Source organism: Cavia porcellus, unplaced genomic scaffold, assembly GCF_034190915.1.
Source record: "Cavia porcellus strain 051 isolate PalLab524CR breed Dunkin Hartley unplaced genomic scaffold, mCavPor4.1 scaffold_26, whole genome shotgun sequence".
Classification (NCBI taxonomy): Eukaryota; Metazoa; Chordata; class Mammalia; order Rodentia; family Caviidae; genus Cavia; species Cavia porcellus.
Window position 1 is genome coordinate 34571713 of NW_026947509.1, and position 27424 is coordinate 34599136.

General features: G+C 45.0%; 1 protein-coding gene across 1 annotated transcript in view; it reads right to left on the bottom strand.

The window, feature by feature from the left end:
• Positions 1 to 8272: 8272 nt before the first annotated feature.
• Positions 8273 to 27424, bottom strand: part of Psmd1 (proteasome 26S subunit, non-ATPase 1) — an 84759-nt gene continuing 65607 nt past the window's right edge. Inside the window, exons 20-25 of the mRNA XM_003474602.5 lie at positions 23587 to 23756; positions 21287 to 21379; positions 19339 to 19425; positions 18815 to 18961; positions 9992 to 10157; positions 8273 to 8475 (exon numbers count right to left, since the gene is read on the bottom strand). Coding sequence (XP_003474650.1) covers positions 10011 to 10157; positions 18815 to 18961; positions 19339 to 19425; positions 21287 to 21379; positions 23587 to 23756 — 644 coding nt within the window. The 3' untranslated portion in view covers positions 8273 to 8475; positions 9992 to 10010. The remainder of the gene's footprint in view (positions 8476 to 9991; positions 10158 to 18814; positions 18962 to 19338; positions 19426 to 21286; positions 21380 to 23586; positions 23757 to 27424) is intronic.

Below are 27424 nucleotides of genomic sequence, written 5' to 3' on the forward strand. Positions count from 1 at the left end.
CCAGCTCACTCTTTCTAGAACCAGCTGGCTCAAGGGATCATGTGTGTCCCTGTGTAGAGGGAAGAACGGGGACCAGATGGACCATGTTCCCGCTTTCCCTTGACACAGCGTTGCCTCACACCACCAGGGAGTCCCCGAGGTGGGGTGCGGTGGGGCCCGGGTCCTTGGAGGGACCTCCAGCCCTCCCCAGCACATCCTCAGGGGGCTGCAGGCGCTGCCACCCTGGGGCTCATTCAGGGTCTCCGCCAGCTCGGAGACCGGTTGAACTGGATGAAGGTGTCGCCACCTTCCCTGTGCTCTCTCAATAACAGGTTTAGCAATATCCCCTTCCCTGCCTAAAATGCAGCTCTCAGTCAGGTTTTGGTGTTGTTGTTGTTGTTTGTTTGTTTGGAGACAGGGTCTTGCAATGTAGTTCAGGCTGACCTTGAACATGCAGTGATCCTCCTGCCTCAGCCTTTTGAGTGCTGGGATTGCAGGTGTGCACCACTACACTCAGCTCAGTTTTAAATTTCCCCACACTTTAAAAAGTATCAGGCTGCTCCTGCGGTGCATGTGGGTGCACAGGTGTGTGGGATACTGCGGCAGGGGAAATCAGCTGAGCTAGGAGTTTGGGGTAGCCTGGGCAACACAGGGAGGCTGTTTCTTTCTTTTTCTTTTTCTTTATTTTGTCTTTTTCGTTTTTATCGGTACCAGGGATCGAACTCACGACTGCCTGCTTGCAAGGCAGGCGCTTATGCCGCTGAGCTAAATCCCCAGCCCCGGAGGCTGTTTCTTAAATAAGAAAAAAACCCAGGCCGGGCGTGGTGGTGAACGTCTGTAGCTCCAGCACTGAGGAGGCTAGGCAGGAGGGTCACCATGAGATCCAGGCCAACCTGAACTATATAGCGAAACCCTGTCTCAAAAAGCCAACTCTCCCCACAAAACTACTGTCTCCCAGTAGTCCCCCATGCCAGGCTGCTCTGACAGAATGCCACAGACCCAGTGGCTGAAATATCAGATTTATAAGCAATAACAAATGCCGGAGGTCCCATTCGACCCAGCTACTCCCCTGCTGGGTATCTTCCCAAAAGAATTAAAAACATCCTACCACAGCGACACATGCGCACCTATGTTTACAGCAGCACAGTTTATAATAGCCCGATCTTGGAAACACCTAAATGCTCATCAACTGAGGACTGGGATAAAAAGATGTGCTATTTTTATCCAATGGAGTACTATTCAACTATAAAGAAGGATAAACTGGAGACTTTAATAGGTAAATGGATGCACCTTGAGAACATACTCATTAGTGAAATAAATCACACACACATGTAAACATATTATTTCATTAGTGTGAGACACTGAAACATCATATATTTATGTATATGTATATATATATAAAAACTAGTTAAGATAGTTATACTACTGACTTTTCTGGGTTCACTGAAGAGAAAGATTTGTGCTGGTATTGTTTGGACAATGGAATGCAGATTCTTATGCTTTGGATGATTTGGGGGTGACAATAAGCAATGTACGTACCATTGTAGCCACTTGGTTGACATGTTTTAAAATTTTGTTATAGTTTTCTTTTCTTCTTCTTCTTTCTTTTTATCCCTGAAATAAAACAGATTTGAAAAAAAAATGACAAATTTAAAGCCGTGGTACTGTGTGTCTGTAAACTCAGCGCTTGGTCATTTTTTTTTTAAACCGGGAATTGAACTCATGGCCTCATACTTGCCAGGCAGCAGCCTGTGCCACTGAGGTAAACTCCAAGCCCAATCTCGGCACCTGGGAGGCTGAGGCAGCATGAGTACAAAACAGTTTGAGTACAGCTTGAGGGACGGAGTGACACCCCACCTCAACATAAAAAATAAGAAAGGGGCTGGAGACGCATGCCTGTGCAAAGGCCCTGGGCTCAATCCCTAGGTACTGCAAACAAAAATAATAAAAACAACATGACAAGCACACCTCCCCCCAGCCCCCGACAGATTTAGCCTCTCACCTTCTGGAGGCCAGAAGGCCCAGGCCGAGCTCTCAGCAGGTTTACTCCGCTCTCCAGGGTTTGCGGGTGGCTCTTTCCTTCGGGGTGCCCCCACGGTTGTCTTTGGTGCTGCCCAGTTCTCACTGCTTTATACCAGCTCAGGGCTCAGGCTGGATGAGGCCACCTCTAGGGCTTTATCTTATGTCAGTCAACGCATCCCAAGGCTCTGTCCTGAGATGTCCAGGCAGAGGCTGCTAGGGCTGGGGCTTCGGCAGGGGCCTGCGGGGGATGTGATTCAGTCTGTGGCATCCATGCTGCTCCTTTTCAAGTGTTCTTTTGGCGTCAGGGGCCAGAAATCCAAGTCCGGGATGCTGTGTCTTGCTTTAGAGAAGAAGAGAATGTACTGCTCAGGGAGGCTGCTGGCTTGGGGTGAGGCAGGGCCGGTTAGGGCTCGAGGGGCCCCTTAGTTTACCCTCCCCTGGCTATCACTGCCGTCAGCGTCCTGGTCCCCAGCTTCTTAGCGTTAACTCCACTGCCACAGCAGGCCACGTCGTAGCTGCTTTAAGGGGAGCGAAACCCCTTTTCCTGGACCAGCAGTTGCCTGCTCTGTGTTCTAACGCTGTGCTCTAATTTCCGGTGGCTTGTCTCCTGAGGTGTCCCAAGCTGCAGCTGGAGGTGCACAAACAGGCCTCCAGGAAAAAAAAGCATGAATAATCTCAAAATATGGGCTGTTTAAGTTGTGTACGTTGGCACACATCTGTAATCTCAGCCACCAGGAGGCTGAGGGAGGAGAATCCCAAGTTCAAACCCAGCTTTGAGGGGGGAAAAAAAGGTGGGATTATATGGCTCAGTGCATGGAGAAACAAACCAACCGAAAGCCCTTGAGGGTGAAGAGTAACTGCCATGGTGAGCACAGGAGACGAGGAAGCATCCGGGAGCTAAGGACCTGCCTGGCGGGCCTGCTGCCTCTTGGTCTATCATCTTCATTTCTGGGGCCTCTAGGAATGTGCGTGCGCCATTGGTAGTGAACCCTGCCACCACGACTTCTTTTTTTTTGGTCTTTTTGAGATAGGGTCCCACTATGCAGTTGAGGCTGACCTTGGGCTCACTTTGGAGCCCAGGCTAGTCTCAAACTTGCAACGATCCTCCTGCCTCAGCCTCCCGAGGGCTGGGATTATAGGCGTGAGCCACCATGCCCGGCTAAACCTGTCACTTCTCATGGACACAGCTATGCTGCAGGAGGGCCTGACTGACCTCTAGCTCATCTGTGCTGCCAGAGGGGACATGGGGCCACTGGTGTCCTGTACCCACGCCCTCTGAGTGGCCGGGATCTCAGCTGTCTGCAGGACCCCATAGCACCCGGGACAGAGCCTCTCAGTGTGGTCGTCTCAGGGCAGCAGAGTTGCTTGCTGGATTCCTGACCTGGACTCTGCCTCTGCTGCATCAATGCCATAGCAGCTAAGAAGCAAACACAGCAAACAGGCTTTGTAGTGAGGCTGGCTTTGAATTCCAGCCCTGCAACTTCCTGTGTGCCCTCCACACTCGAAGCCCAAGTTTTCTCATCTGTAAAATAGGCAGAGCAGCATTTGCTTTAGAACGGATTTAAAGATGAAATTTGATTTGATTTGATTTTAAGATGGGAAGTGAGGAGAGTGCTGACCACAGTACCCAGCACACGGGCACACCATACCTGCTCAGCAGCCTGGCCAGCATATATTTATTGGGTGCCTACACTGAGCCGGACCCTGCTCTGGGTCCCAGGAGTAGGGCAGTCATCAAACCCAGTCGTCCTGTTAAGTTCAGATGCTCATCAGCAGGACAACGCCTTGGACAAACATATAGTACGCCAGGAGACCACCGTGGATGGAAATCAGCCCTGCTCAGGTGCCAAGGCGGGCCTTCGGGGGTTACTTGGGGCCTGTTTCTAGAGAACTGACTTATAGATTGGTTTGGAAGCAAAATGAATACACAGAAGACAGGAAACTGCTGAAGAACCACCAGCCATCTTGCATGTGCTGGCCCACAGGCCTGAGCGCTGCTCACAGGAGGGAATGGGAGCCCCTATCCCAGGAACCCAGGAAGGGATCTGCTCAGGGGCACTCTCCTCTGGGGGCTGCCAGCTCATGGCCAGCATGAGCAAGCGGCATGGATGCTTCTAACCCCTTTGATCCGTGGCCTGAATCAGGGCTCTCTTGACATGCCTGCCCCAGAGCCAGAGGCTGCCCGTGACGGGTCATGGGAACCAGACTCAGTCGGAAATGCTCTATCTCTGTGACTCTTTGCCAAGTCCTAGTTCCGAGGAAGGCCCGAGACCTTTGAAGGTAATTATCTCCGGATGCAACTTTATTACAAATCAGATACTCATGATGGGAAATACCGAGCATTCCTATTTGCCAGCACAGACGGCAAGGCCGCAGCCCACAGGCCGTGCCAGGCCCAGGGCGGCTCCTGCTACTGCCGCCTTTGCGAGGAGCAGGCTTAGGAGTGTGAAGGGGACACAGACCATGAGAGGGTGGGGATGCAGAGTGGGCTGAGTGGCCATAGCGGGTCTGCTGACTTGCAGAAGCAAACACTCCCAGAGGATCCAGGGACTTGGGGAAGGGGGTTAAATGGAAAGATGAACCCCAAAGTCCACTGTAAAAGTGGCTTTCGGTGTTGAGCAAGCTGTTTCTGCCAGACTGTCCTCACAAGACACCGCACCACCCGGACCAGCAGGAATGGAGTGAAGCCCTCCGTGTGTGCAGGCTGTTTGCTTGGATGGTCCAGGCGGCGCTGCTACCTCTTCTGGTGGCTGCGGGGGAGAGAGTGGCTCTGGGCAGGGCATAGCACACAGCAGGCCTCTGTGCTGGCTTCCCGTCTGTGCTGAGGTATCTGAGACAAGGAACTTAGAGGAGGAAGCCTCATTCTGGCTCACGTTTCAGAGGGGTCAGTCCATGGTGAGCTGGCTCCATTGCTTTCAGGCCATGGTGGGGCAGGAACAGCATGGGGAAGGACACGGGGGAGGAAAGCTTCTCACTTCACGCGGAAGCAGAGAGGGCGACAAGAACTGGGGACAAAGTATAAAACGTACCCCTAAAGCACGATACCTGTGACATACTTGCTCCAGCCAAGCCCACCTCCTAGCAGACCATTCAGTTACAGAACTCACCCAAACTTAATCCACCAGGCATCACTGTAGCCCCGGGGTGTACTTGCTCCCACAGGCCCACAACCAGCCCACGAGACTTTAACCCTGCGTGCCTTGTGGCAGACATTCTGGATCCCAACCCTAGCAGCCTGTGGCAGTTTGCTGTTATTCAATCCCCAGCAACCTGAGGTCGACATTACTTCCTCTGCACAAATGAGGAAGCCACTGAAGGCCGGGGTGGGACCTGAACCCTGGTCTGGGGCCAGAGTCCTTGCTGTTCCCATGATGTGATTCAATCTGGATGGGCGTCCGCCACTCACCTGTCAAGGAACCTGAACCCCTGAAACACCCAGAAGCACTTGTGAAGGGCCACTTAGAACAGTGCAAGGGTCTCAGGGATGCTGGGCCAAAGGCTGGGGACACAGTTGGTCAGAGCCACAAGCTCAATTTTCCCCATGTCCTTGTGCCAGTGAGAGATTCCAGATATACCATCTGTGCTGCAGAGAGGAGCCGGGCCCGTTCACAAGCAAAGCTAACTAAAAACCACCTCTCGGGGGAGAACAGGATCACTGCAGAAGTGAAGAAAGACACAGGCCCATGGGAAGGTGGCTCTGGACAGAGGACTCAAGTGCCTTCTGCTCATGGCCACTACTGAGCTTGTTCTCGTCTTAGTCGTGGCTCCTAAAGACCATTCTGAAGAGCACAGTTAGGAGGACAGGCATGAGGCGGGGCTCAGGTTAGGCAGTGGGTAATAGTGGGGAACGAGGATGCTGGGACTGTTGGGCTGGGACCTGGTCCCAGGGAAGCAGGGAGGAGCCAGCCTGAGCTTCATGGGAAAAGCCCAGGAGGGAGTCTCTAAATACAGCTTCTCACTACCGGTCCCCAGCTTTGGGTGGTTGGGCTTCCAACGCTTCAACTTAACATACTGCAAAAGTAGCATCAGTGAAACTGTCCTTAAATGCGTGATTTGGGGTATTGCCTGGGCTATGCAGCTGGATCTCCTCAGGGAGCTGCTATGCCCAGCTGTGTAGTCGACAGAGATGACCAACATTGCAAGGCTAAGATGCTTGACGGGTTTGAGTTCACGACGGGTTCATCAGGATGCCCCTGAAACTCAGGGCACACCTGCAGATTTACTAGACCTACACCAAAAATACAGAGGCCACAGAGGAGGGCAATTCAGGCAGAGACAGGGGTGTGTGCAAGGGCCAGGGGGAGCTGTGGCCCTGGGTGCAGTGTGAGGTTCGAGGACTGAAGAGACTGCAGGCTGGGAGGACAGCAGCAGCTCACCCTGGGGCCGCCATGGATGCCAAGTCCAGGATCTGGGCTTTACTCAGCCAGGCAGCATTGGCGGCTTTTAAACCGAGCCTGCCATGGTTTGCATCTTACATAGATTTCGAGTGGAGGAGGCAGCAGCCAGCGCTGTTCTCCAGTTGGTGGTCGGGGGCAGTAAGGGTGGAGTGATGGACACAGGGTGACCAGAGAGGTGAAGCACAGCTGTGCGGACTAAGCTGGGGTGCCTAGCAGCTGGCTGTGCACCCCAGGAGCCAGAGAAAATGAGATCTGAGTCAGACACAGATATCAAGTCACCAGCACAAAGACTCACATGGCCAGACATTGCCTGGAGCAGCAGACTGTGAAGATGACCAAACACAGATTTCTCAAGGTGGCCATCAGTTAAAGGGCAGCGGAACCTGCCCAGGGACCAGGGAATCCTGCACAACTGGATGCTTGAATAAAGACACTTATTCAGCCTGTTAATCAAAGGGAGCTCTGAGACAGGAGGAATATTACAGCACGTCAAAGGGCATCTTTTTTTTTTTGGTGGTATTTTGAGATAAGTGTATGTAGTTCAGACTGGCCTTGAACATAGTGCTCCTCCTGCCTCAGCCTCCTGAGTGCTGGGATTATAGGGGTGTGTTACTGTGCTTGGCAAGGAGGGCACTGTCGAGAGACAGCAGTCCTTCACCTGCAGACCAGGAGAAAGGCCAGCTGCTGCTATCAGGTCCAATTTAAGAAGCTGCTTACTTCTGGCTTCACTGTCACGTCCTCCACCATGCCCATCCCTGCCCTACTGACCATGTGAGTGCTAACTCCCACCCTGTTTTCAATGGAGACTTTATGCCAGGCTGTGGTAGGGGAGCTGGGTCTCTGCTCCTGCTTAGCTCTCAGGGCTACATGGCCCCATCATCGCTGGACCCGAGTGGCCCTCAGCTGTATGGCCCGCCCTCCTCATGTGCCACTTTGCCGGGGGCCGAAGCTCTGGACGGTGCTGCTGAGTAGAGCCGGTGTGGACAGCTCTCTCGAGTCCAGCCCTCTGCTCCAGAAGGACACAGAAAGGTGGGTGGGAGGCCAGTGACCGCGCCGCGCCTCCTGCCACTCTCTTGGACAGTGACATCACTGGAGACTGCCTTCTGTTTTCGAACATCTGGGCATAAAGGGAAACAGAAGGAATGACTGTCTGAAACGCAGGCAATGCTAAGAGCTTCCACAGGAAGGCCACCGCTAATGAGGCCAGGAAATGAGATAATCCTGTACAGAGCATCTGATGCTGAGGAAGTGAAGGCTTACACAGGAGCAGACGCAATGCAATTAGTGGGGCCATCTCCACTGGGAGCCTCGGCCCTGGACCTAACCTCGGGCTGTGCCTACACAGCCTCCTCTGCTAAGGATTCGTGTTTCCTGGGTTTCCTTCAGGCTCAGAAGCCATCTAACCAGCATGCCAAGGGAAGGGCACAGTGCCTCCTGTGTGATTCTGGAAGTTATATGCTTTTTAAAACGCACACTGAGGGCTGAAGATTTAGATCAGTGGCACAAGGGCCTGCTTGGCAAGTGCAAGGTCCTGAGTTCAAACCTGGTACTAAAACAAACAAACAAACAAACAAACAAACAAACAATGGATAAAAATGCACACTGAGAGGTGGTGGGAAATTAAAAAACAAAAACAAAAACAAAAAAATGCACACTGAAGATACCTATTAACACACAAAAGGAAAAACTGACAGCAGGACAGTCACACTGAAGAGCACGCCAAGTGGCCGGAGTCCTGAGCAGCCTCATTAGTCATCAGGGTCAGAGGCCTGCACCCCTATCACAGTCGCCGCCTGGTTCTCTGGATTTAGGTTCTGCAAGGAGGAAGTAATTTGAACCCAGGCTGAAAAAACAGACCAGCAGTCTTGTCCATCTGGAGGTTTTAATGTTTTTATTTGAAAACCAAGTTCTGTGAAAGAGCACACTGAAGAGTCGTGTGTTTTCTCCTCAGCCCAGGACTCGGAGACGAGCTCTTTGGGGGGCGCAGAGGCGAGGTGATGTGCACAGAGGAGCAGAGCCTGAGGCTGTGCGCGCACTCTCCCTGCAGCAGCGGGTTGGGCTTCAGGGCAGCCAGGGCCTGGGAAGGGAAGAGGGGTAGTGGAAGCGCCGTCATTCTTCATTTCAAACTTTCCAAACTACAGGCTGTTGAAACTTAAAAGCTCCAACCCTGCCCCTGGAGTCCTAATAACCCAGCTTTCAAACTTCTAACACATCTAAGCATTTCATCCTTTAAAAACTACTAGGGCCCAGTTTCCAGGTGCCCTAGTCACTCTGGCTCACTGAATCAAAAGGTACCATGGGGGATTTCGCTGAGACACTCGGAAAGGCTGTGAGGGCCACTTGATTGGACTCTGCTCTGGGACAGGCTGAGTGATCGTGACAGTGATGCTGCCATGTGCTGGGCAGGCAATGCTTTGGGAACCAACAAAGTGTAAAGAGCACTGTCAAGCAGGTTATGCAGCAAAGCAGCACAAACCCCCGCTCAGAGGCCTGTTCTCTGAGGCCTAGTATTTTCATCAGGACAGGGTTTCTGCCTGATATTTACCTGAGATTTCCCAAAGCTTGCAGTACTCACTAGTCATATGCAACACTCAGCAGGCTACAAGTGCCGCCAGTCTGTTGATTCGATTTTGTCACCGTGTAGGGAGTGACACACTAATACACTTGTGAGAATGTTAGGTCAGAACTACGAAGGCGGGTCCTGGACCACTCACGAGTCCCCAGATGCCAGTGGACATGGAAAAGGAAAGGGTGGGACCAGCACGGCTGTGCCCCTACCAGCCCCTGCACTGTGTGGAGCCCCGGGTGTGGCCTGATGGCCCCCAACTCCCAATCCACAGCGTGTCTCACATACATTAGGTGTTCAAGATCCACCCAAGAAACGAGAGGGCAGAGAATCAGAAGTTATGTTTGTGCCACTCACAGCTCGACCTGGGGGCAGTGTTAACTGCTCACACATGCTCACATCAGAACACACACCAATGCTGGCACTGAGCATATCATGCAGTGCAGTTGAGTACTTTTTGAGAAGATTTTCTTTTCTTTTTTTTCACTACTGAGATTGAACTAAAGACCTACCCACTGAGTTATAGCCCTGGCCTTTTTGTTTTGTTTGATTCAGGGTCTCACTACGTAGCCCAGGCTGGCCTTTGAACTCACGGAGATCCTCCTGCCTCAGCCTTCTGAATGTTAAGATTACAGGCATGCAACACCATGCCTGGCTACATCCCTTTTCAAAAAAACCTTGTTTTACTTTGAGCAGAGGCTAAGTTCCCCAGGCTGGGCTTGAACATGAGATCCTCCTGTCTCAGCCTCACACAGTGCTGGGATTCTAGGCGAGCGCCATGCTGGGCGAGACTGCTGAGGAAGGAAGCACAGAGCGGGCTCAATCTCCTCCCATCCTCAAAGCCTCAGAGCAGCACCAGGAAGTACTCCAGGGCAGGGGCAGAGAAGAAAAGGAACCTCTGCTTAAGACGCAGGAAAGGGTTACAAAGCAGACTGGTTCACACCCTGCGGGTAACAAGGAGGGCAAGTGGAGAACCCCCTCGCGGAAGCCACTGTGAAGCCTGACAGGGAGGCGGAGGAACACTTACTTTGGCGCAGCCTGGCTGCTCAGTCATCGATGTACTCGAAGGGCTCGGGGGGCTCTGGCTCCTGCTCTTCCTCCTCAATTTTGGGGCCGTGGGCTGCCACAGGCTCCACCAGCTCCTCGATGTCTTCGCTGGTGTCCTTCAGAATGATGATGCCTCCGATGGACAGCTGTCAACACACACGATGCACAGAGTGAGCCCACTCATGCAGCAGGGGGTTTTACACCTGAACGCCTATTGGTTAAACTGCCTCACTGGTCTGAAAGTAAAAAGCTGTGGGTGCACTGTCAAAGGACAGGTAACTGTGAGCTCTGTTGGCCCTGCAAAGCTGACCTGGTGGCCCTGGATGACAGAGCACAGGATGCTGCTCTGTGGGGAGGCTGTACCAAGGCTCCCCGCTAGCATTTCCCAGGTCAGCATCTGAGGTCTCACACCCTGCTGCCTGCTGCTGTCACCCAGAGCCCGGTACAGATCTGCAAGGCTGGTCCCGCCTGGATGCACAGAACCTGCACTGCCAAGACCCCCACTTGACGTGAATGAGTATCAGCGGCTGCGAGGTTTGGGAAATGACCATCATTTTGGACACAAGAAAATTCACAAATGAAAAGCCACTTCCCCCAGCAATTCCTGAAGGATGGAGAAAATCATATAAATATCACACAGACATCTATGGACTCCTGTGATGCGCACCAATACACATTGACGGGTGCAAAGGCACGGAGGCTGTAGCAGGACTCCATTCACCCTCTCTCAGTGTATTAGAAGAAGGTAAATCCACACAGTAAGCTCTGGCTGTACTAATCTTGTTCTATGTGCTTGCCTGTGTCAAAGGAAATGTAGAGCTGCTCCATAATTAAATCAGCCCACAGTGCAGGGCACATCTGGAAAACCATATTTCTAGCAAAGCACATTACTGGGAAGGAAAAGCGGCACAAGCACATCACTCAAGGCATTTACATATGTATAAGCCTCCCTGCAGCTGCACCTAATCTGATTGTGTGCGTCAGGCCTCTGACCTGCCTTGCCACGACACTGGTGTACATCACTGCCTTTCTACACAGCTTCCCTTCTCCCAGCATATGCATCTGCAACTTCAACCTACAACTTATAAAGCTGGCTGTCTCGGAGGCATGGTACTGAGGCCTCATCCCAAGAAAAGAGCATTGGATCCCTGTCCTAACCCTCCAGGGCTGTGAATTTACTGGACCCTCCTAGTGGACAAATGGACAAGGATCCGGCAGCAAACAGGTGAAAATAGCCACGTTCATGAGAGGGTTTCCTATTTTTTGATAAACATGTAGCTCTAGGTTATAACCAATGCTTCGTGCTTAACAGAATGAAAGACTCCAGCCCAGACCCTGCAATATGCTCCTCAGGAAGGCCGAGGCGAAAGGATGCTCCGGGCCCAGCAACACTTCCTGCTGCCAGGTGCTCCACTTCCACCCAGACACTCAGGAAGCAGAGGAAGAAGGTGGCCTCTTTCAAGTGCACCCCTCTGACGGCCTTGCTGCTGGTGTGTGTGTGGAGAGGCACTTTCTGTGAGGCCTAAGTCACATAACATAAAAGTCACCTTTTCTTTTTTTGTTTGTAGTGCTGGGGGGTGTGGGGCCTTTCAAATGCTCTATGACGAGCTCCGTGCTTATCTCTTTTTAGTTTTTAATCTTGAGACAGGATCTCACTAAACTGCCCAACCTGGCCTCCAACTTGTTATCCTGAAAAATTTACCCTTAAGGTGTACACTTCAGTACACTCACAAACTTGCACAGCCACTATTAGCGAATTCGAGAACATCTGCGTCAACCTAATGGGGAAGCTGAACCCACTGGGAGCCACCCTCCACTTTGCTCTCCTACCCCGGGAACCACGAATCTAACTTCTGACTACAGATCCCTGTTGGGAACATCTGCCACAGAAGAAAGCATACAGCATGCAGCCTTTGCTCGAGCCTCTTTCTCTTGGCCTGGTGTTTTCACGGTTCAAACACACTGTAGCTTATGTCGATAACCCTTTCTTCTTACTGGCAAATAGTCAAGTGCATCTATCATGTTAGCCAGGGCAAGCATGGTGGCTCAGGCCTATAATGCCAGCACTTGTGAGACTAAGGCAGGAGCATCACTGTGAGTCTGAGGCCATCCTGGGCTCCACAGTGAGTTCAGGACTGCCTAGACTACACAGTAAGACCCTGTCACAACCAATCAACCAAAAACATTCATTCTTTTTGGGGGGATGATGCATTGGGCTCAGGTCTAGGACCTCACACATGCTAGGCAAGTGCTCCAGCACTAAGCTATGTCCTTGGCCTTTTCATTCTGACACAGGGCCTGGCCAGTGGCCCAGGCTGGCCTCAAACTCATGATCCTTGCCTAACATAAACACTAGTGTGCGAGTTTCACATAGCTATGTACCTGAAAATGGAACTACCAGGTAACACAGGAAGAACACAGTTGGCTTTCTAAGGCTTAGTCAAATCTTTTCCCAGTTGGTACAATGGCTCACATCACCACCTTCCTGTCCACACACTGTTATCTGTCTTACGTTCCTAAATGACAGCCATTCCCTTGGGTATGATTTTAGTCATTTCCTGTGATTTTGATTAGCATTTCCCTAGTGACTAGTGATACTGAGCAGACATCTTTTCATGTGTTGATTGGCCATTTGTATCTTTGTAGAAATGTCTATTCAAATACTTTAGCCTGGCATGGCATCCCTGCACTTGAGAGGCTGAGGCAGGAGGACTGCTTTGAGCTCGAGGCCAGCCTGGGTTACAAAGTGAATTTGAGGCCAGCCTGAACCAAATACCAAAATCCTGCCTCAAATAAGATCCTCCCCTCTCCAAAAAAACCTGAATTAAAAAAACAAATGCTTGTGCTTACCTAGCATGTGTGAGACTGTGGATTTGATCCCTAGTGCCACATACACACTCCACAAATCAAAACCAAAGAGCACTGCCCATTTAAAAGTTAGGGTGGAAAAAACCAAAAAAGTTAGGTTACTTTTACTACTGAATTGTAAGACTTATTTATACAGTTTCGATACAAGTGTATTATCAGACATACGACTAAAACCCTCTTACCCTGTGGTTGTCATTTGTATCTCGAAGGGCACTCTGAAGCTACAGATTAAAGCTGAGCACTAGGCCAGTGTAGTGGCAGAACACTGTGGGAGGCCCTGGGTTTGATCCCTAGCACCACACACTCCCCGTTTTTAATAAATTTCTTCTTTTTTCTTTTTCTTGTTTGCTTGTGCCTTAGGTGCAGGTTGAATATAGCCTAAAAATGTGAAATCTGAATTGGCTCCAAGTGTAACACTTTTTTGGGTGTCACTAGGACACTACAAGAGGGCAGTTCCATATCTGACTTCAGGTAATGCAACGCAGCCACAAAGAGGCTGTGCTCACACTGAGGTCTGAAGTGACCATTAGAGTATATGTACAAGGTTCTGTTTGGATCTGGGTCTCACTCCTAAGATTTCTCCTTATGTATATGCCAATACTCCAAAATCCAAAACCACTCTGGTCTCATGTATCTTGGAGAAGAAATACCCAACTTGTAACCTGTGTAAGAAAATAATGCCCAAAGCCATAAAGATTTACATATAGCTAAGCTTTCCAAGTTTTACACTTTTAGCTCTTATTAGCATCATTTCTTTTTTTGTTTTTTGGTACCAGAGATCGAGCTCACGAGCTAAATCCCCAGCCCCAAGCATCATTTCTTGAAAGAACTATTCTTTCCTTAATGAATGATGTTAGCAACCCTGCCAAAAAATCAGTTGATCATTAACATGTAGGTTTACTTCTGCACTCTCAATTTAATTCCATTCCTCCTTACGTCTATCCTTATGCCAGCACCACCCATATCTGTCTTGATTCCTGTGCTTTGTAGAAAGATTTGAAACTGGCAAGTGTGACTCCTTCAATTTTATTCAAGATTCTTTTGATTGTTCTGGGTTTCTTTCATTTCTCCATGTATTTTAGAATTACTTTGTCTATTTCTGCAAAAATGGTAGCTGGAAATTTGTTGAATCTGTACCATAAACTGAGAATTACTGACATGGTAAAATACTGTCTTTCAGTCTACCAGTTGCCTGTAACAAACAGCCGTGTTCAATTTCACTGTGGAGGTGAGGCTGGCCTCTCTGAATGAATTTGCAATGTTCTTCCTTTCCTGTTCCTAAAGACAATTTGTGAAGGATCAGTGTAAATCTTTAAAAAATGCTTGACAGAACTTACCAGTGAAAGAATCTGCCCCGGGGTCTTTCTTTGTATCAAGTTTTCTGATTTCTCATTCAACCCCTCTGCTTTTACACATCTTTTCAGTTTTGCCATTGCTTTATGAGTCATTCTGATAGTTTTGCATCTCTCTAGGAATCTTCCTTTTATCTGTGATATTTAATTTGTTGATACACAGTTGCTAAAGTAAAATTTTATAATCCTGCTAATTTTTCTATCTTTAGAGGTAGAATCTCATTATGTTGCCCAGGCTGACCCCCAATTCTTGGGCTCCAGTAATTTTCCTGCCTCTGTCTTCCGAGCAGCTGGGACAACATGCACACATGTCACTTTTATAAGGTTTTTGTTAAAAAAAAAAAAAAAAAAAAAAAAACCAACAACCAATTTTTTGTTTTGTAATGGTCTCTGTTCATTAATTTTTGCTCTAATGTTTATCCACTTTCTTCTGCCCGAATTTGGTTTACTTTGTACTCCTTTTCTCTAGCTTATTAAGATGGAAGATTGGGGCTTTAGCTCCAATGGCATTAGCTCAGTGGCATAAGCACCTGCCTTGCAAGCAGGTGGTTGAGAGTTCGATTCCTAGTACCGATAAAAAAAAAAAAAAGATGGAAGATTATTATTATTATTGCTATTATTATTTTTTTACAGATAAGGTCATACTATGTGGCCCAGATGGGTCTTCAATCCTGGTCTCAAGAGATTCTCCTTGGCCTCTGTCTCCTGAATAACAGAAAAATCTTTTTATTTACATTATCTTATTATTTTTGGTCTCCCTTTTTAATATAGGCAGTTCTACTAAACATGCCCCTCTATTTGCTGCTTTTGTTGAGTATGGTGAACTCTGGTGTACTACTGCTTTCCTTTTGATTTCCAAGCAATTTTTAAAATATTATTGCTTCACCATTTCTTTGTATTTTTATTGAAATTTTTCTAAAATTTTTTTTCTAAGACAATGAACTGGCATTTTCTAGTTTTCCATGTATTTCTTCTTTGACAGACTGGTTACTTAAAAGGGTACTGTCTGACCCCTGCATATCTGTGATTTCTCCAAACTTCCTCTTATTGACTGCTATTTTCCAACACACATTGAATGATCTTAGTACCTTTACACTGATTGAGGTCTGTTTACAGACTGAATGTGGTTTATTCCAGAGAATGTCTCACATATACTTGAGAAGAATGTAATCAGTCTAGCAGGCTTATGATGTTACCAAGTCTTCTACTGATCTTTTACTTAGTCCTTCCACTCATTCAAAGCAGGGTATGAAAATCTCCAACATTATTGTTGAGCTGTTTATTTCTCACTCCAGTTTCCTCCGTTTCTTCATATACTCTGGGGCTCTGCTGTTAGGTGCACATATTTATAACAGTTACATCTTCCTGACTCATCAATTCTTTTATCACTATAATATGTACTCATCTTCTCTAGCAACAATTCTGGCCTAAAAATTTATCTTGTTTGTATTAGGGACCTGTTGTGGCTCTTTTTGATTAGTGTTTGCATGGCATACCTTTTCCCATTCTTTGTTTTCCATTTGTATCTCTAAACTTAAAGCATGTCTCTTCTAGAAAGTACATAATTTGATCATATTTGATCAATTTGATCATTGATTTTTTTCTTTTTCTTTTAAGACAGGGTCTCACTATGCAGTTCAGGCTGGATTCAAACTTGCATTGATCTTCCTGCTTCAGCTTCCCGAGTTCTAGGATTACAGGCGTGCACCACCATACCTGGGTCTCAATCATTTTTCTAGAAAAACCCACTGGCCAACTTTTCTGCCTTTTAATTGGCATGTGTAACCCTTTACACTCATGGGATCTCTGATAAAGTGTGACTGGTGCCTGCTTTGCTATTTGCACTCTGTATGTCTGATATTCTTTTGTTTCTTTCTTCTGCCACCACTGCTGACTTCTCCAGCATTAAATACATATTTTACTTTAAAATACTTTAGTATTTTACTTTGATTACCTTGTTCTTTTATGTTTTTGAGTTTTCTTTGGATAGTCTTAATATTACAATTAATATGTTACACATTCAGTTTGACTAATAATCAATGTAATTTTAATAGCACATTGTAACTTAGCACCTGGAAGGGTGTTCCCACACTGTGGGTTCCCCACTCCTCTGTGCTCTTACTATAATGTGCATTATACCTCTGCATATTGTGCACATCAACACTGAATTATCTATAGTAACTGTTCTGTGTAGGCAATTTTTGTATCTGATAGCAGAGTCCTTCCATTTTTAGTCTAAAGGGTTTCTTGTATCGCTCCGCTTTAGGCAGGTTTGTTAACAAGTTCTGTTTTTATTTGTCTGGGGAATATCTTAATTTCTTAATTTTTGAAGCACAGGTTCTCTGGATGCCAAATTTTTCAGTCTTCTCTCAATACTGTGTGTCATTCCATGACCTTAGAATCACTATATTTCTAATTAAAAATCACATTCTGATCTTACTGGGGATGATTTATTTGTTTGTGATTAAATTGCTTCTCCCTTGCCGCTTTCAAAATTCTGGTTTTCAATAGTTTGATTATAATTTACATAGGTGTGGATTTCTTTGATTTATCCCATTTTGAGATGACTGAGCTTCTCAGATGTAGAAATTAGCTCTTCATCAAAACTGGGATGTTTCCAGCTACTATCTTCATTCTTCTGTCACGTTGGATGTCAGTCTGCTCCGCAGTGCCCCACATGCCCCAGAGCTTTCCGTGGCTCTGATGATTTCCCAATTGACCTGTCTTTAAATTTGCTTGTTTTTTTCTCCTTCGTGTTCAAGCCTGCTGCTGAGCCTCTCTACAGAGGTTTTCGATTTAGTTACTGTTTATAGAATTCCTAATTATTGAGCCACATTTTGTTTCTCTACATGTTTTTTAAAATTTTGTTAAGAACTGGACATTTTAAATATTTTCATGAAGTGACTCTATAAAGTAGATTTTCCCTCCACCCCAGGCTTTGCTTTTGTTGCTATTTGTCTTCTGATCTTTCTGAGCTACGTCTATAAAGGCTATTTCTATCCTGTGTGGCCACTCATGTCTCCACCTAGCTTGGTGGTCAGCTAATAGCTGGATAGGGATTTCTGGGGACACAGAGTCCCCTCATCTTTGCACTGTGTACTGGGTACACAGCCAGGTAGTTAGAGCTACTAGAGCTATCCCTGACCTAGTGAGAGTGAAAGCTTAACAATTATTTAACTTCCAATGGTGGTACCCTAGTGTTATACTGTGGCCTCACGGCCTTGAGCAATTATGCCTTGCTCTCTTAAGTTCTTTGTTTGTTTTGCCTTTTGTTGCCGTTAAGTGTCAAAGCTACTGATTATCCTTGTGCTTCATCCTATCTGTGTCCTAACACCTCTGTCCTGGGTACAGTGCATGCCAGCTGGCAAGGGGCGTTCACACATGCTGTGGAACACATTCTTGTAAACACGCCGCAGAGCTGCACTGGGCCACAGAGACAGAGAATAAGGACATCTGAGGGTGCGCTAATGGTGGTTCCGTCAGTGCCTTTGCTCCTGCGGAGTAGGTGGTGCTGCGGATCAGCTTCTCACTGTTTGAGGTGCTCTATCTGCAACACTTTTTTTTTTTTTTTTTTTTTTTTGTCTTTTTCCTTTTTTATCCGTATCTGGGATTGAACTCATGACTGCCTGCTTGCAAGGCAGGTGCTTATGCTGCTGAGCTAAATCCCCAGCCCCCTGCAACACTATTTAATCCCTGAAAAGTGAGGAGTAATACCACACTGATTTTATAGGGCAAAGAACTGAAACACAAGCTAAATGACTTGTCTCATCATACTGCTAAGCAGTGAAAGCACTGGAAAAGAAACCCAGTTATGCCCACTTGTAGCTCTAAACTACCAGATCTACTATTTTCCATGGTCCTCCTCCAGCCTCCTCCAGCCGACAATCCAGTCACATAAGAACTCAGCTTAAAACCCTAGGTAAAGTTGTCTTCAACTCACCATCAAGGTGACAAGAATAAGTTTATAACAATCCAGAAAGCTCTCTAGTTTTCTATATATAAAAGTATAAGGATAAAGGCAGTACCATACTATTCGTGATTAGCATTCATTTGTAACATGAAACATCTCACGTTGGGAAACGTTAATGATCATGAAGATCTTGTTCTAATTCTGAGATCCCACAATTTGTGACAGCAGTATAATTATAAGGATGATGAACACTTAATAAACTAAGCTGGGTCTCCTGTGTTTTTGCCCAGTAATGTCTCATTAGTGGCACACCTCTATGAGTGAGCAATGATAATCCCAATTTTGCAATAAAAAAAACAGGCAAAATAAGTTTAGAACCTGGCCCAAGTTCACATAGCCTGAATGGTAGAATCAAGATTCAAACCAGCACATCTGGCTCCGCAGTCTACATTTCTAATCATGCTGAACGGAAGATAGTACGCAGAGTCACCCAGAAAGAGAAAAGCTCTCCAAAGCCTACATGGAACAGGGGACAGTCTGTCTTTTGCTAAGAGGAAGTTTTTAGCAGTAGTGAGCTGTCCTCCAATGCTCGGGCCATTTACCCTTCTCTATCAACACTTGGTTGCCCTGCAGATTCTACTGCACATGCAGCTGAGCGCTGTTGGTGACTTACTGGCTTAAAGGGCTGGTATCTACAGGTCTCTGGCATGGTGAGGACCTTAAGCTGGGCAGGCATAACTCGGGCTGGGTTATCCAACAGTTGAAAGTTTGGTTCAGGTTCCTTTTTCTTCTCTTTTTCTTCTTTTTTTTCTGCTTCATCCTAGGGGAGAAAAAAAGTCACTCAATATAGTTCGTTTTATTCCATGCTGGTGAGTAAATTTACTGAGCGAACTAAAGGGAAGCCAGGCTCACAGGTGAGAGACTTGCCCCTCTGCTTAGGGCTGATAATGGCAACTGATTTGGTTTTGAAGGGTGGGAAGGTTTTTGGCTGTCTCTCAATTTGTACCCATCTATTCTGTGACAAATGGATGTAGTTTCTAGAGTCTCTTTCAGGTAAAATTATGATTCCATATGCTTGGAACAGGGCAATTATTTGAAAGAAGCCAAGAGCAAAGTATAAAAATGTTCAACTAAGGAAGAATCTGGACCATAGAGATCAGATGTTATCAACCTATATGACCACCAAATTATGCCTACCACTTCCATTTTCTCCTCCTCTTTTTTTTCTTTTTCTTTTTCCTTCTTTTTAGCCTTGGCAGTAATAGATAACACAGCAGTGGAAACCTAGAGAAAGAGAACAAGGTAAATTTATCACAATCTATAATCTACATACAAATAGGCACAAAAAAACTCCATCCAACAATTTCGTGTTTTTGGCAGTATTTTTAAAAACAAAATAATCAGAAAGTAAGTACAAAAAGCCAGGAGGATGTTTATTTACATAATACACTATCATCAGGAGGCTCCTTAGTGCTTGGAAGCGGTCTCCAACATAACCTTGTTTTCATCTGCAGTTTATCATGAGTGTGAATTTGCTATCATATACATTTAAGATAAGGAGCTGGAAGCTATACCCTTTTTGTTTTAGGGAAAACCCTGGAAAGTCTAAAAATTTTCCTCCAGTTATTGTCCTTGAGGTATTCTTAGGACCAGATGCCCTGTAATAGGTGAGTAGTTTGCCTGCAGTGATGTTAATTGAGGGGATTTTACTGAAATCAAAAGTTTCACTGAAACAGGGACCCTGAAAAATTGGGCAATATTGGTGTGGAAGCTGGCTTTGCTTCAGACCTAAAAGAGGCGGCAGTTCAGAAACACAGCTGACCAAACAATGTGCTGGTATCAGAGGATAGTTACTACCTGCCACCCTCAATCTGCTCAGTTGTACAATTATTCCCATTTACAAATCAAAGTTGTAGCAATAACCAACAAGTGGTGATTATGGAACATCATTCTGAAAAAAGGAACTCTTTCTGCACATGAAGTATTGTGAAGGAAATTTTGCTGAGTAAAATTTCATAGGTAAGTGTAGCTCTCTAAATGCATTATTCTGTAGTGTGCACCCAGTAAGTGGCATCACTTGCAGCAGGAGTTTAAATTGGTGACAGCCATTTTGAAAGGCAAACTACTTAATATCTTTAGTATCTTAATATCAATATCTTAATATGAAAAGAAATAATGCAGCTTATGCAGGCACCTCCATGTCTATATGACTCTAACTACAGATACACCTACACAAGTACATGAGCGTATGTGTACAGAGGCTTTCATTGTAGCCTACAGCAGTGGAACTTTTTTTTTTCTTTAAGAAACAATCTTAAACATACATCAAATAAGGAACTGGTAAAACAATGCAGCTTTGGGGGGAAAAGGAAATCCATATAAATTGAAACTACTATGGGAGCTGGGGATTTAGCTCAGCGGCATAAGCGCCTGCCTTGCAAGCAGGCAGTCGTGAGTTCCATCCCCGGTATTGGTAAAAAAGAAAAGGACAAAAAAAAAAAAAAAAAAAAAAAGAAAAGAAAAGAAAAAGAAACTACTAATGATATATGTTAGGGTGGAACAGCACGCAGAGAATGACTGCATGTACTGAGGAAACCCAGGAGATTCACAAATTGTGACTCCTGTGACATGGAACTTGGATGACCAAGAGAGGAAAAGCCTCTTAGCTTACATTATTGTTTTTTATAAAGAGTAGGAAAATTTACTGGGGAGTAAGGTTAGCTCCTGAGACAGGAGGGGTCCCAAATGGGTCACCAGTGAGCCCACTCCCCTGTAAAAGTTTTTTTTTTTTTGTCTTTTTCCTTTTTATCTGTACTAGGGATCGAACTCACGACTGCCTGCTTCCAAGGCAGGTGCTTATGCTGCTGAGCTAAATCTCCAGGCCCCCCCCCCCCCCGCCGTAAAAGTTTTATAGAGCAAAATCACAAGGTGGGTACAACATGAGTGTAAATTAGAGGTATAACCACTGGTCTAATACTGATCTAATAGAAGCAAAGGCATATGAATGACATCACTCACCTTGATTGGTAATCTATAGTCTTTTGGCTTTTAAACCATAAAACCTATTTAAAAACAAATACAACTAAAATATCCAGGAGCCCCTCCTTATAAGAACAAATGCTGCTCACAGGAACAAAGGACTTACCTTTTCCTTTTCTTTTTCTTTTGGTACTTCCAGAGGGGCAGGATATGCAAATGTGGATGGTTTACAGTTTGATTTATACTGAACTTTCGGCATCTGAAGAAAGAAAGATAAGTTTTGCCTCCTCCATTAAAATAATCGATATCAAGATTTAAGACTTCTATGCTTCTAACCAGCACACTCGAGTCCATGCTAATGATGCGTCTGGTTACAGAACTATTCAGTGATAACCACTCCTCTGAAGGGTGTCTGTTTTCTTTTATTGAATTAGCTTAGGTACTTTACTTTAGAATTAACTGCAGCCCCCTGCACATTCCTGAGGCTCTGCCTCTTTGAACAGGCATCCCTTCGGCTTCTCCATCCTACTCACGGTGTGGGCACTGTATCAGCTGCCCCTCCTCCGTGGAGAGCATTACCCATTTCGCCCCCCAGGCTTCCCATCCATTCCTTGTATCACCCTGCACTCACACACAGCAGTCTGCACCCAGCTTTCACACCCTATAATCACGCCAGGGAAAAGTCTACCAGGAGCCTAGCGCAGAGGTCAGCTTCACATTTCTTACTGAGAAAGCAGCAAGTTCTCCAGCCTACGTTTTCTCTATTTCCCTAATCTGCACTGAAGGAGAGTGCTATTCACCAAACTTATAGGGGAAAGAACCTCATCTTCACCTCACTTTCTGTGTGAAGAATGAAAACAGAGAACATAAAACTGTTTGGCAGAAGATAAAAGTCCCAAAGATTACACAGGATGTTCGATTACATTGTTAAAAGTTAGGGACAGGAAACCAAAATATTCTTGCTTTGAGAAATAAAAATGCTACATATTTACAAATGTGAAGTTCTAACATTGAATAACTTAACCAAGAACAACCTGCTTCCAAAAGGCTATAAGGAAAAAAAATCAGTATAATGAAATATTCAATCAGCTGTTTTTTAGCCTAAAACTTTTCCACTCTGAAAAGTTAACAGAACATTTTAACAACTGTGATGACCAGATAGAAGAGTTATTTAAAGGTCAAAAGGTCTTTGACATTTATAAAACAAGAAAATGAATCAGGTCATAGGACTCAGAAAAGATCTAAACACAAACCACATTAAAACACACAAAAAACACATGAGCCAGGCAGGTACAGTGGCGCACCCCCATAATCCCAGCAGTTTTGGGAGGCTGAGACAAGAAGGTCAGAAGCTTGAGCCCATCACCAGCCACTTAGCAACATAGCGGGATCCTGTATCAAAATAAAAACCATTAGAAGGGGCTGGGATGTGCTGTATGAAGGCTCTGCTTTCACACTCTGGGGGGCCCTCAGTGATGACGGGGCCCCCAGCACCTAACGTCTTTGGCCTAAGTGACAACTTCCATTTTATGAGTCCCTGGTTCCCTACAGTGGGTCTTGTTTTTTGCCACTACCAAAGAACATCCTCCCATTTTGCCTTTCCCTGAAGTATAATTCTTTCTTTTATCAATTGCCCTCGCATCACGTAACTCTGAAATGTTTTTTTGTCTCAAACTTTTATTCCTTATTAAAATTTTTTCTTTTTTGAAATAGTATCTCGGTTGGCTTTGAACTCAGGCTGTAGCTCAGGAGAGCCTAGTCAACTCATGGTGATCCTCCTGCTTCAACCTCTTGAATGCTGGATCATAGGTATGTGTCACCACATGCAGTTCCACTCCTTATTAATTAGTAAAGGTTTAGTTTAGCTCCTTACTCTTCCTTTCCCAGATTACTGCTATAGCGCTAATCTTGCAATACTGTTGCTAACAGTTCTCCAACGACAGCAGAATGATCTTTCTAAAATAAAACTCTCATGTCATTTATTGGCTTTAAATTCTTCAGAGGTTTCCACAGCCTTTTCCGTTTTTTGACTTTTTGAGACAGGTCTCGCTATGCAGTGCAGGGTAGCCCGGAACTCACCATGCAGCCCAGCCTAGACTTGAACTTGCAGCAGACCTCCTGCCTCACTCAGCCTCCCAGGTGCCGGAGTCCTAGGTGTGTGCCTGTGTTCCTCCACTGTGAGGAACCAGGGACTCCTACAAGCTTTGGAATTATGTGAAACTACTCAGACTGGTTGATAAAAGTCTTCATGTCTTTATATTGTCTCCTTTCTAATCATTCCCTCTACTGATTTACCCAAAGTTACAAGACTAACAAGGAGACCAGTAACACATTCCATCAAAGGCAATGACTCAGCTGGAAGGCTCTGGAGAGGCTAATAGACATTGAAGTTGCCTGGGGATCTCTGGGGGTGGGTGGTGAATATGAACAGGATACCCCACTCAAGATAAGGCCTCCCACACATACCTTTAAATCCTTGTTCAGGCCAATGACACAGGTAGGGGTGTAAGCCAATGACAGAAAATGTGAGAGAGGAAACCAGAACCAGAACTGGGTAAAGACAAGGACGCCAACCACAGAAGGCATATGAGTGTGCCCAGTCCTTGACTGTAAGGAGATTGTGACATTATGGCCACCTGTAGAAAAAACAAGAGAAACCGTGAATAGGAATTTGGGAGGGCAATAATAAGCAATTCTAGTCACTGCACTAGGGAACCAGCTGGTAATTATTCCAATGCGCAGTTTATATAAGCAAATATGGAATTCCTGGAACTAAGTGACCTAGCTATGGTCTTCTAAACTGCAAGTACTAAAACTAGACCCAGGGAAAATCTACAGCTTCTTTCTCTGCAGGCAGGCATTGTTAAAAACTAAGCACAAGGGTATCAAAACTGTGATGCTAAATTAAAGGCTAATTTACATTATATATTGGTTTTTAATATACTATTAAAAAGCAAAATTTTGGTACATATAAGTTTCTGTATAAATGTGCTTTAATTGAGTACAGAAATATATATACTTATATAATATATTCATATTTATACAAATATTTTTTGGTTCTTGTTCTTTTAGGTGCTAAGCAGCATAAAAATTACCTGAAAAGTATCTATTATAGTTATGACATCCTATGTTGCAGTTACAGAAAGTCTTAGCTCAGAGATTACACTGTAAATTATTCTGTCACCTACATGGGTAGGCACGCACCTTAACTCGCTTTGTGACCACTGACAACCACTTTATTTCTAAGAGTTTTTCTCATTGGTAAAATAAGGGCTTGAACTTGAGCACTTGCACTACTACTGCAAAAGGAAAACTGTAACCTCTGCCAGGTGATTCAAGTAGTTTTCTGTGAAAAGACAGTTACGTTTAATAATGACTTCAGAGCTCGTTATGTCATAAGAAATCTGGCCTCTGGGACCTTGCACAGCTTTGGAGCTTGACCTGTTCCACGTCTCACCAAGTCCCCCGGCATCTCGGAAGGACACAGAAGCAGACTGAAAACCAGTGAACCAGAGCTATCAGCCCACAGCTGGAGCTTTCTTGAGCCCTGCAGCTATCAGGCCTGAATTAGGTAAAACAACCAGGAGAAAAACAAGGGCTGGAAGCAGCAGGGGTTAAAACAGCAAGGAAAACACACATCCTATTTAAAGGGGATGTCTTACCAGTACTGTGGGCCCAGGCTTGACAGTCATTTTGTTTTAATCAGAAGTTCTAATCTGTATCCCCCGCCCCCCCCCAAAAAACACTGCAAGTTTTGTTGGGAAATGAAAACAAAACACATCTTTGTCAGATACGGCCCCAGGGATGCTGTGTTGCTACACCTGGTCTGAAATCACCAGTGGTAGTTCTGTATTATGGAACTCTGAGGTGCAACTCTTGCAGTTTATATAATACGGCCTGTAACAGTGGAGTCTGTCTGTGCCAACTCTCAGGATCCTAATTTGGATTCCAATGTTGGCTTCTCATTCAAGTCATGCCTACTAATTTCTGTAGTAAACTAAATAGCATTTTAAGAGTCAAAAGTCTACTGTTTAAATTATTTAAGATTTCAAAAATATTCTACAGGGGCTGGGGAATATAGCTCAGAGGCACAAGTGTCTGTCTGGCAAGCACAAGGTCCTGAGCTCAACTTTTTTTTTTTCCCCTGAGCTCAGCTCTTGATATCTTTTAAAAAAAATATTGCAATATTTTTCTACAATACCTCATTTGAGATTTTTACCTGTAGAAAATGGTCAGTATATTATATTTATAATTATATACATTTACTGTCTGCCTGCATTCTCCCTAATATCCATTAAATGCTTACAATCTATTGAGAAATGGGAACAAAATATTGGAAAAGACCCCAAGGAACCGTTGGTCTTGTAGAGAAGATAGACGCTTGAGTACTGAAAATAAGACACAGAAGTACTGGTAGCTGTAAGAGAGGGTTGTGGGAACACACAGCTCAGCTGGTACCTCACCCGGGGCTAGGGCTGGGCTGGCAGCAGAGAGGACGGCTGCCTAGAGAGTGTACTGTTTGGTCTAAAACTTGAAGCTGATTTTTCTTCCATTTCAACGAAATCCATCTTCTTCAATTAATCAGCTTTTTGTTTGCATATTCTGAGATTTAATTAACAAGGGAGAGTTTATCCTGTTGACAGTAATTAGTTTAGCAGACTTTAATTGTAACTTTCTATTTTTTTGCAGAGGGTAGAGGGTGTACTGGGACCTGAACTCGGGACTTCATGCTTGTCAGGCAGGCAATATGCCACTGAGCTAAATCTCTTGCAATATATAACTTTGTTAGTCTTTGCCCTTTCCCCCCAGAGGTCAAATCATTTAAGTTCTCATAAACTTCAATTTCAACCTTTTGAAGTTGCTCTCTTCAGATTTTCTCTACCCCCAGCTTCACTGAGAGAGACCAGGACTAAATATTTTTCTAATGAAGTTGTACAGTTTTGGAGAAGAGTAGTGAAAAAAGAATATGAAAGTAATATTATGCACTAAATACATAAAGCAAAAGCCAGTTGAATAGAGAGACAGGGAAAGAAGCACCAGAACTTAACTGGCCCATGACACAGCTAATAGAGAGACTCAAAGAAAAAGGAGGGAAAGGAGAGGTGATCTCCAGTAAAGATGGTAAAAACAAGCTGGAATACAGAATTTTCTTTAGATTCTTAATTTATTTGTGAAAATCAGTAAAAACTTGTAAGGCTGAATAAACAAGTAAAACAAATTGTTGTCTAAAAAATTAAACTTCTAAATGTGGCAACTAAAAGAAAAAAAAGACTATGTAGTAAAATGTTCCTCTTAAATCCTGTTTTAAATACTTGTTACCAGAGAAGTCATCCTAAAAAGGTGACAAACTGTATGATTCCAACATGTGATGTTCTAGAAATAGCAGAACTACAACTGATAATGGAACTGCCACGAACCTTGAGGCGCTATCTTTACCTTCTTTACCTTTCAAGTTAGCAGACAATTATTGAAGTAGGTTTATGTTCTTTTTTTTTTACCTCTTTGAGATTTCACCAATAATAAAGCAGAAAAAAAAAAAAAACCCAAACATCATCAAACTAACACCAAGTCTAAAATATTTTTAAGAATCACTCTATCGCTGGGGATTTAGCTCAACGGGATGAGCACCTGCCTTGCAAGCGCACAGTTGTGAGTTCAATCCCTGGTACTGACAAAAAAAAAAAAAAAAAAAAAAAAATCACTCTATCTTTTTTTTTTTTTGGTCTTTTTCCTTTTTATTGGTACCGGGGATCGAACTCACGACTGCCTGCTTCCAAGGCAGGTGCTTATGCCGCTGAGCTAAACCTCCAGCCCCGAATCACTCTATCTTTAAAATAGGCCATCGTATACTGGGAAAGTGTGTGAATTCTGGAGCCAGAGACATAATTAGGCAAATATTTTGTATATCTTATTTTAGATGTTAGAATCTAACATGTTTTCCTCAAAATTTTTTTCACTGGGCAGGATGGTGAATACAGGTAATCCTAGTACTTGGGACACTAAGGCAAGAGAAGTGCCTTGAGTTTGAGGCAAGCCTGAGCTATACAGTCAGTTCAAGCCCTGCCTGAACTATGTGGTGAGACCCTGTCTCAAAAAAGACAAAAACAAAGCTAACCAAACAAAAATGCCCTCAAAAAGAAAAAAAAATCAAACAACAAAAATTCAGTGTTAACTTATCTAAAACACATACTATTAAAAAAGAGCCAACACTCAATGAGCACTTTGAAAGTGACAGGTATTATTCAACCTGCTGCCTGTATATTTTTAATCCTCCCAACATTATCAGGTAGACTTTAACTAAAGA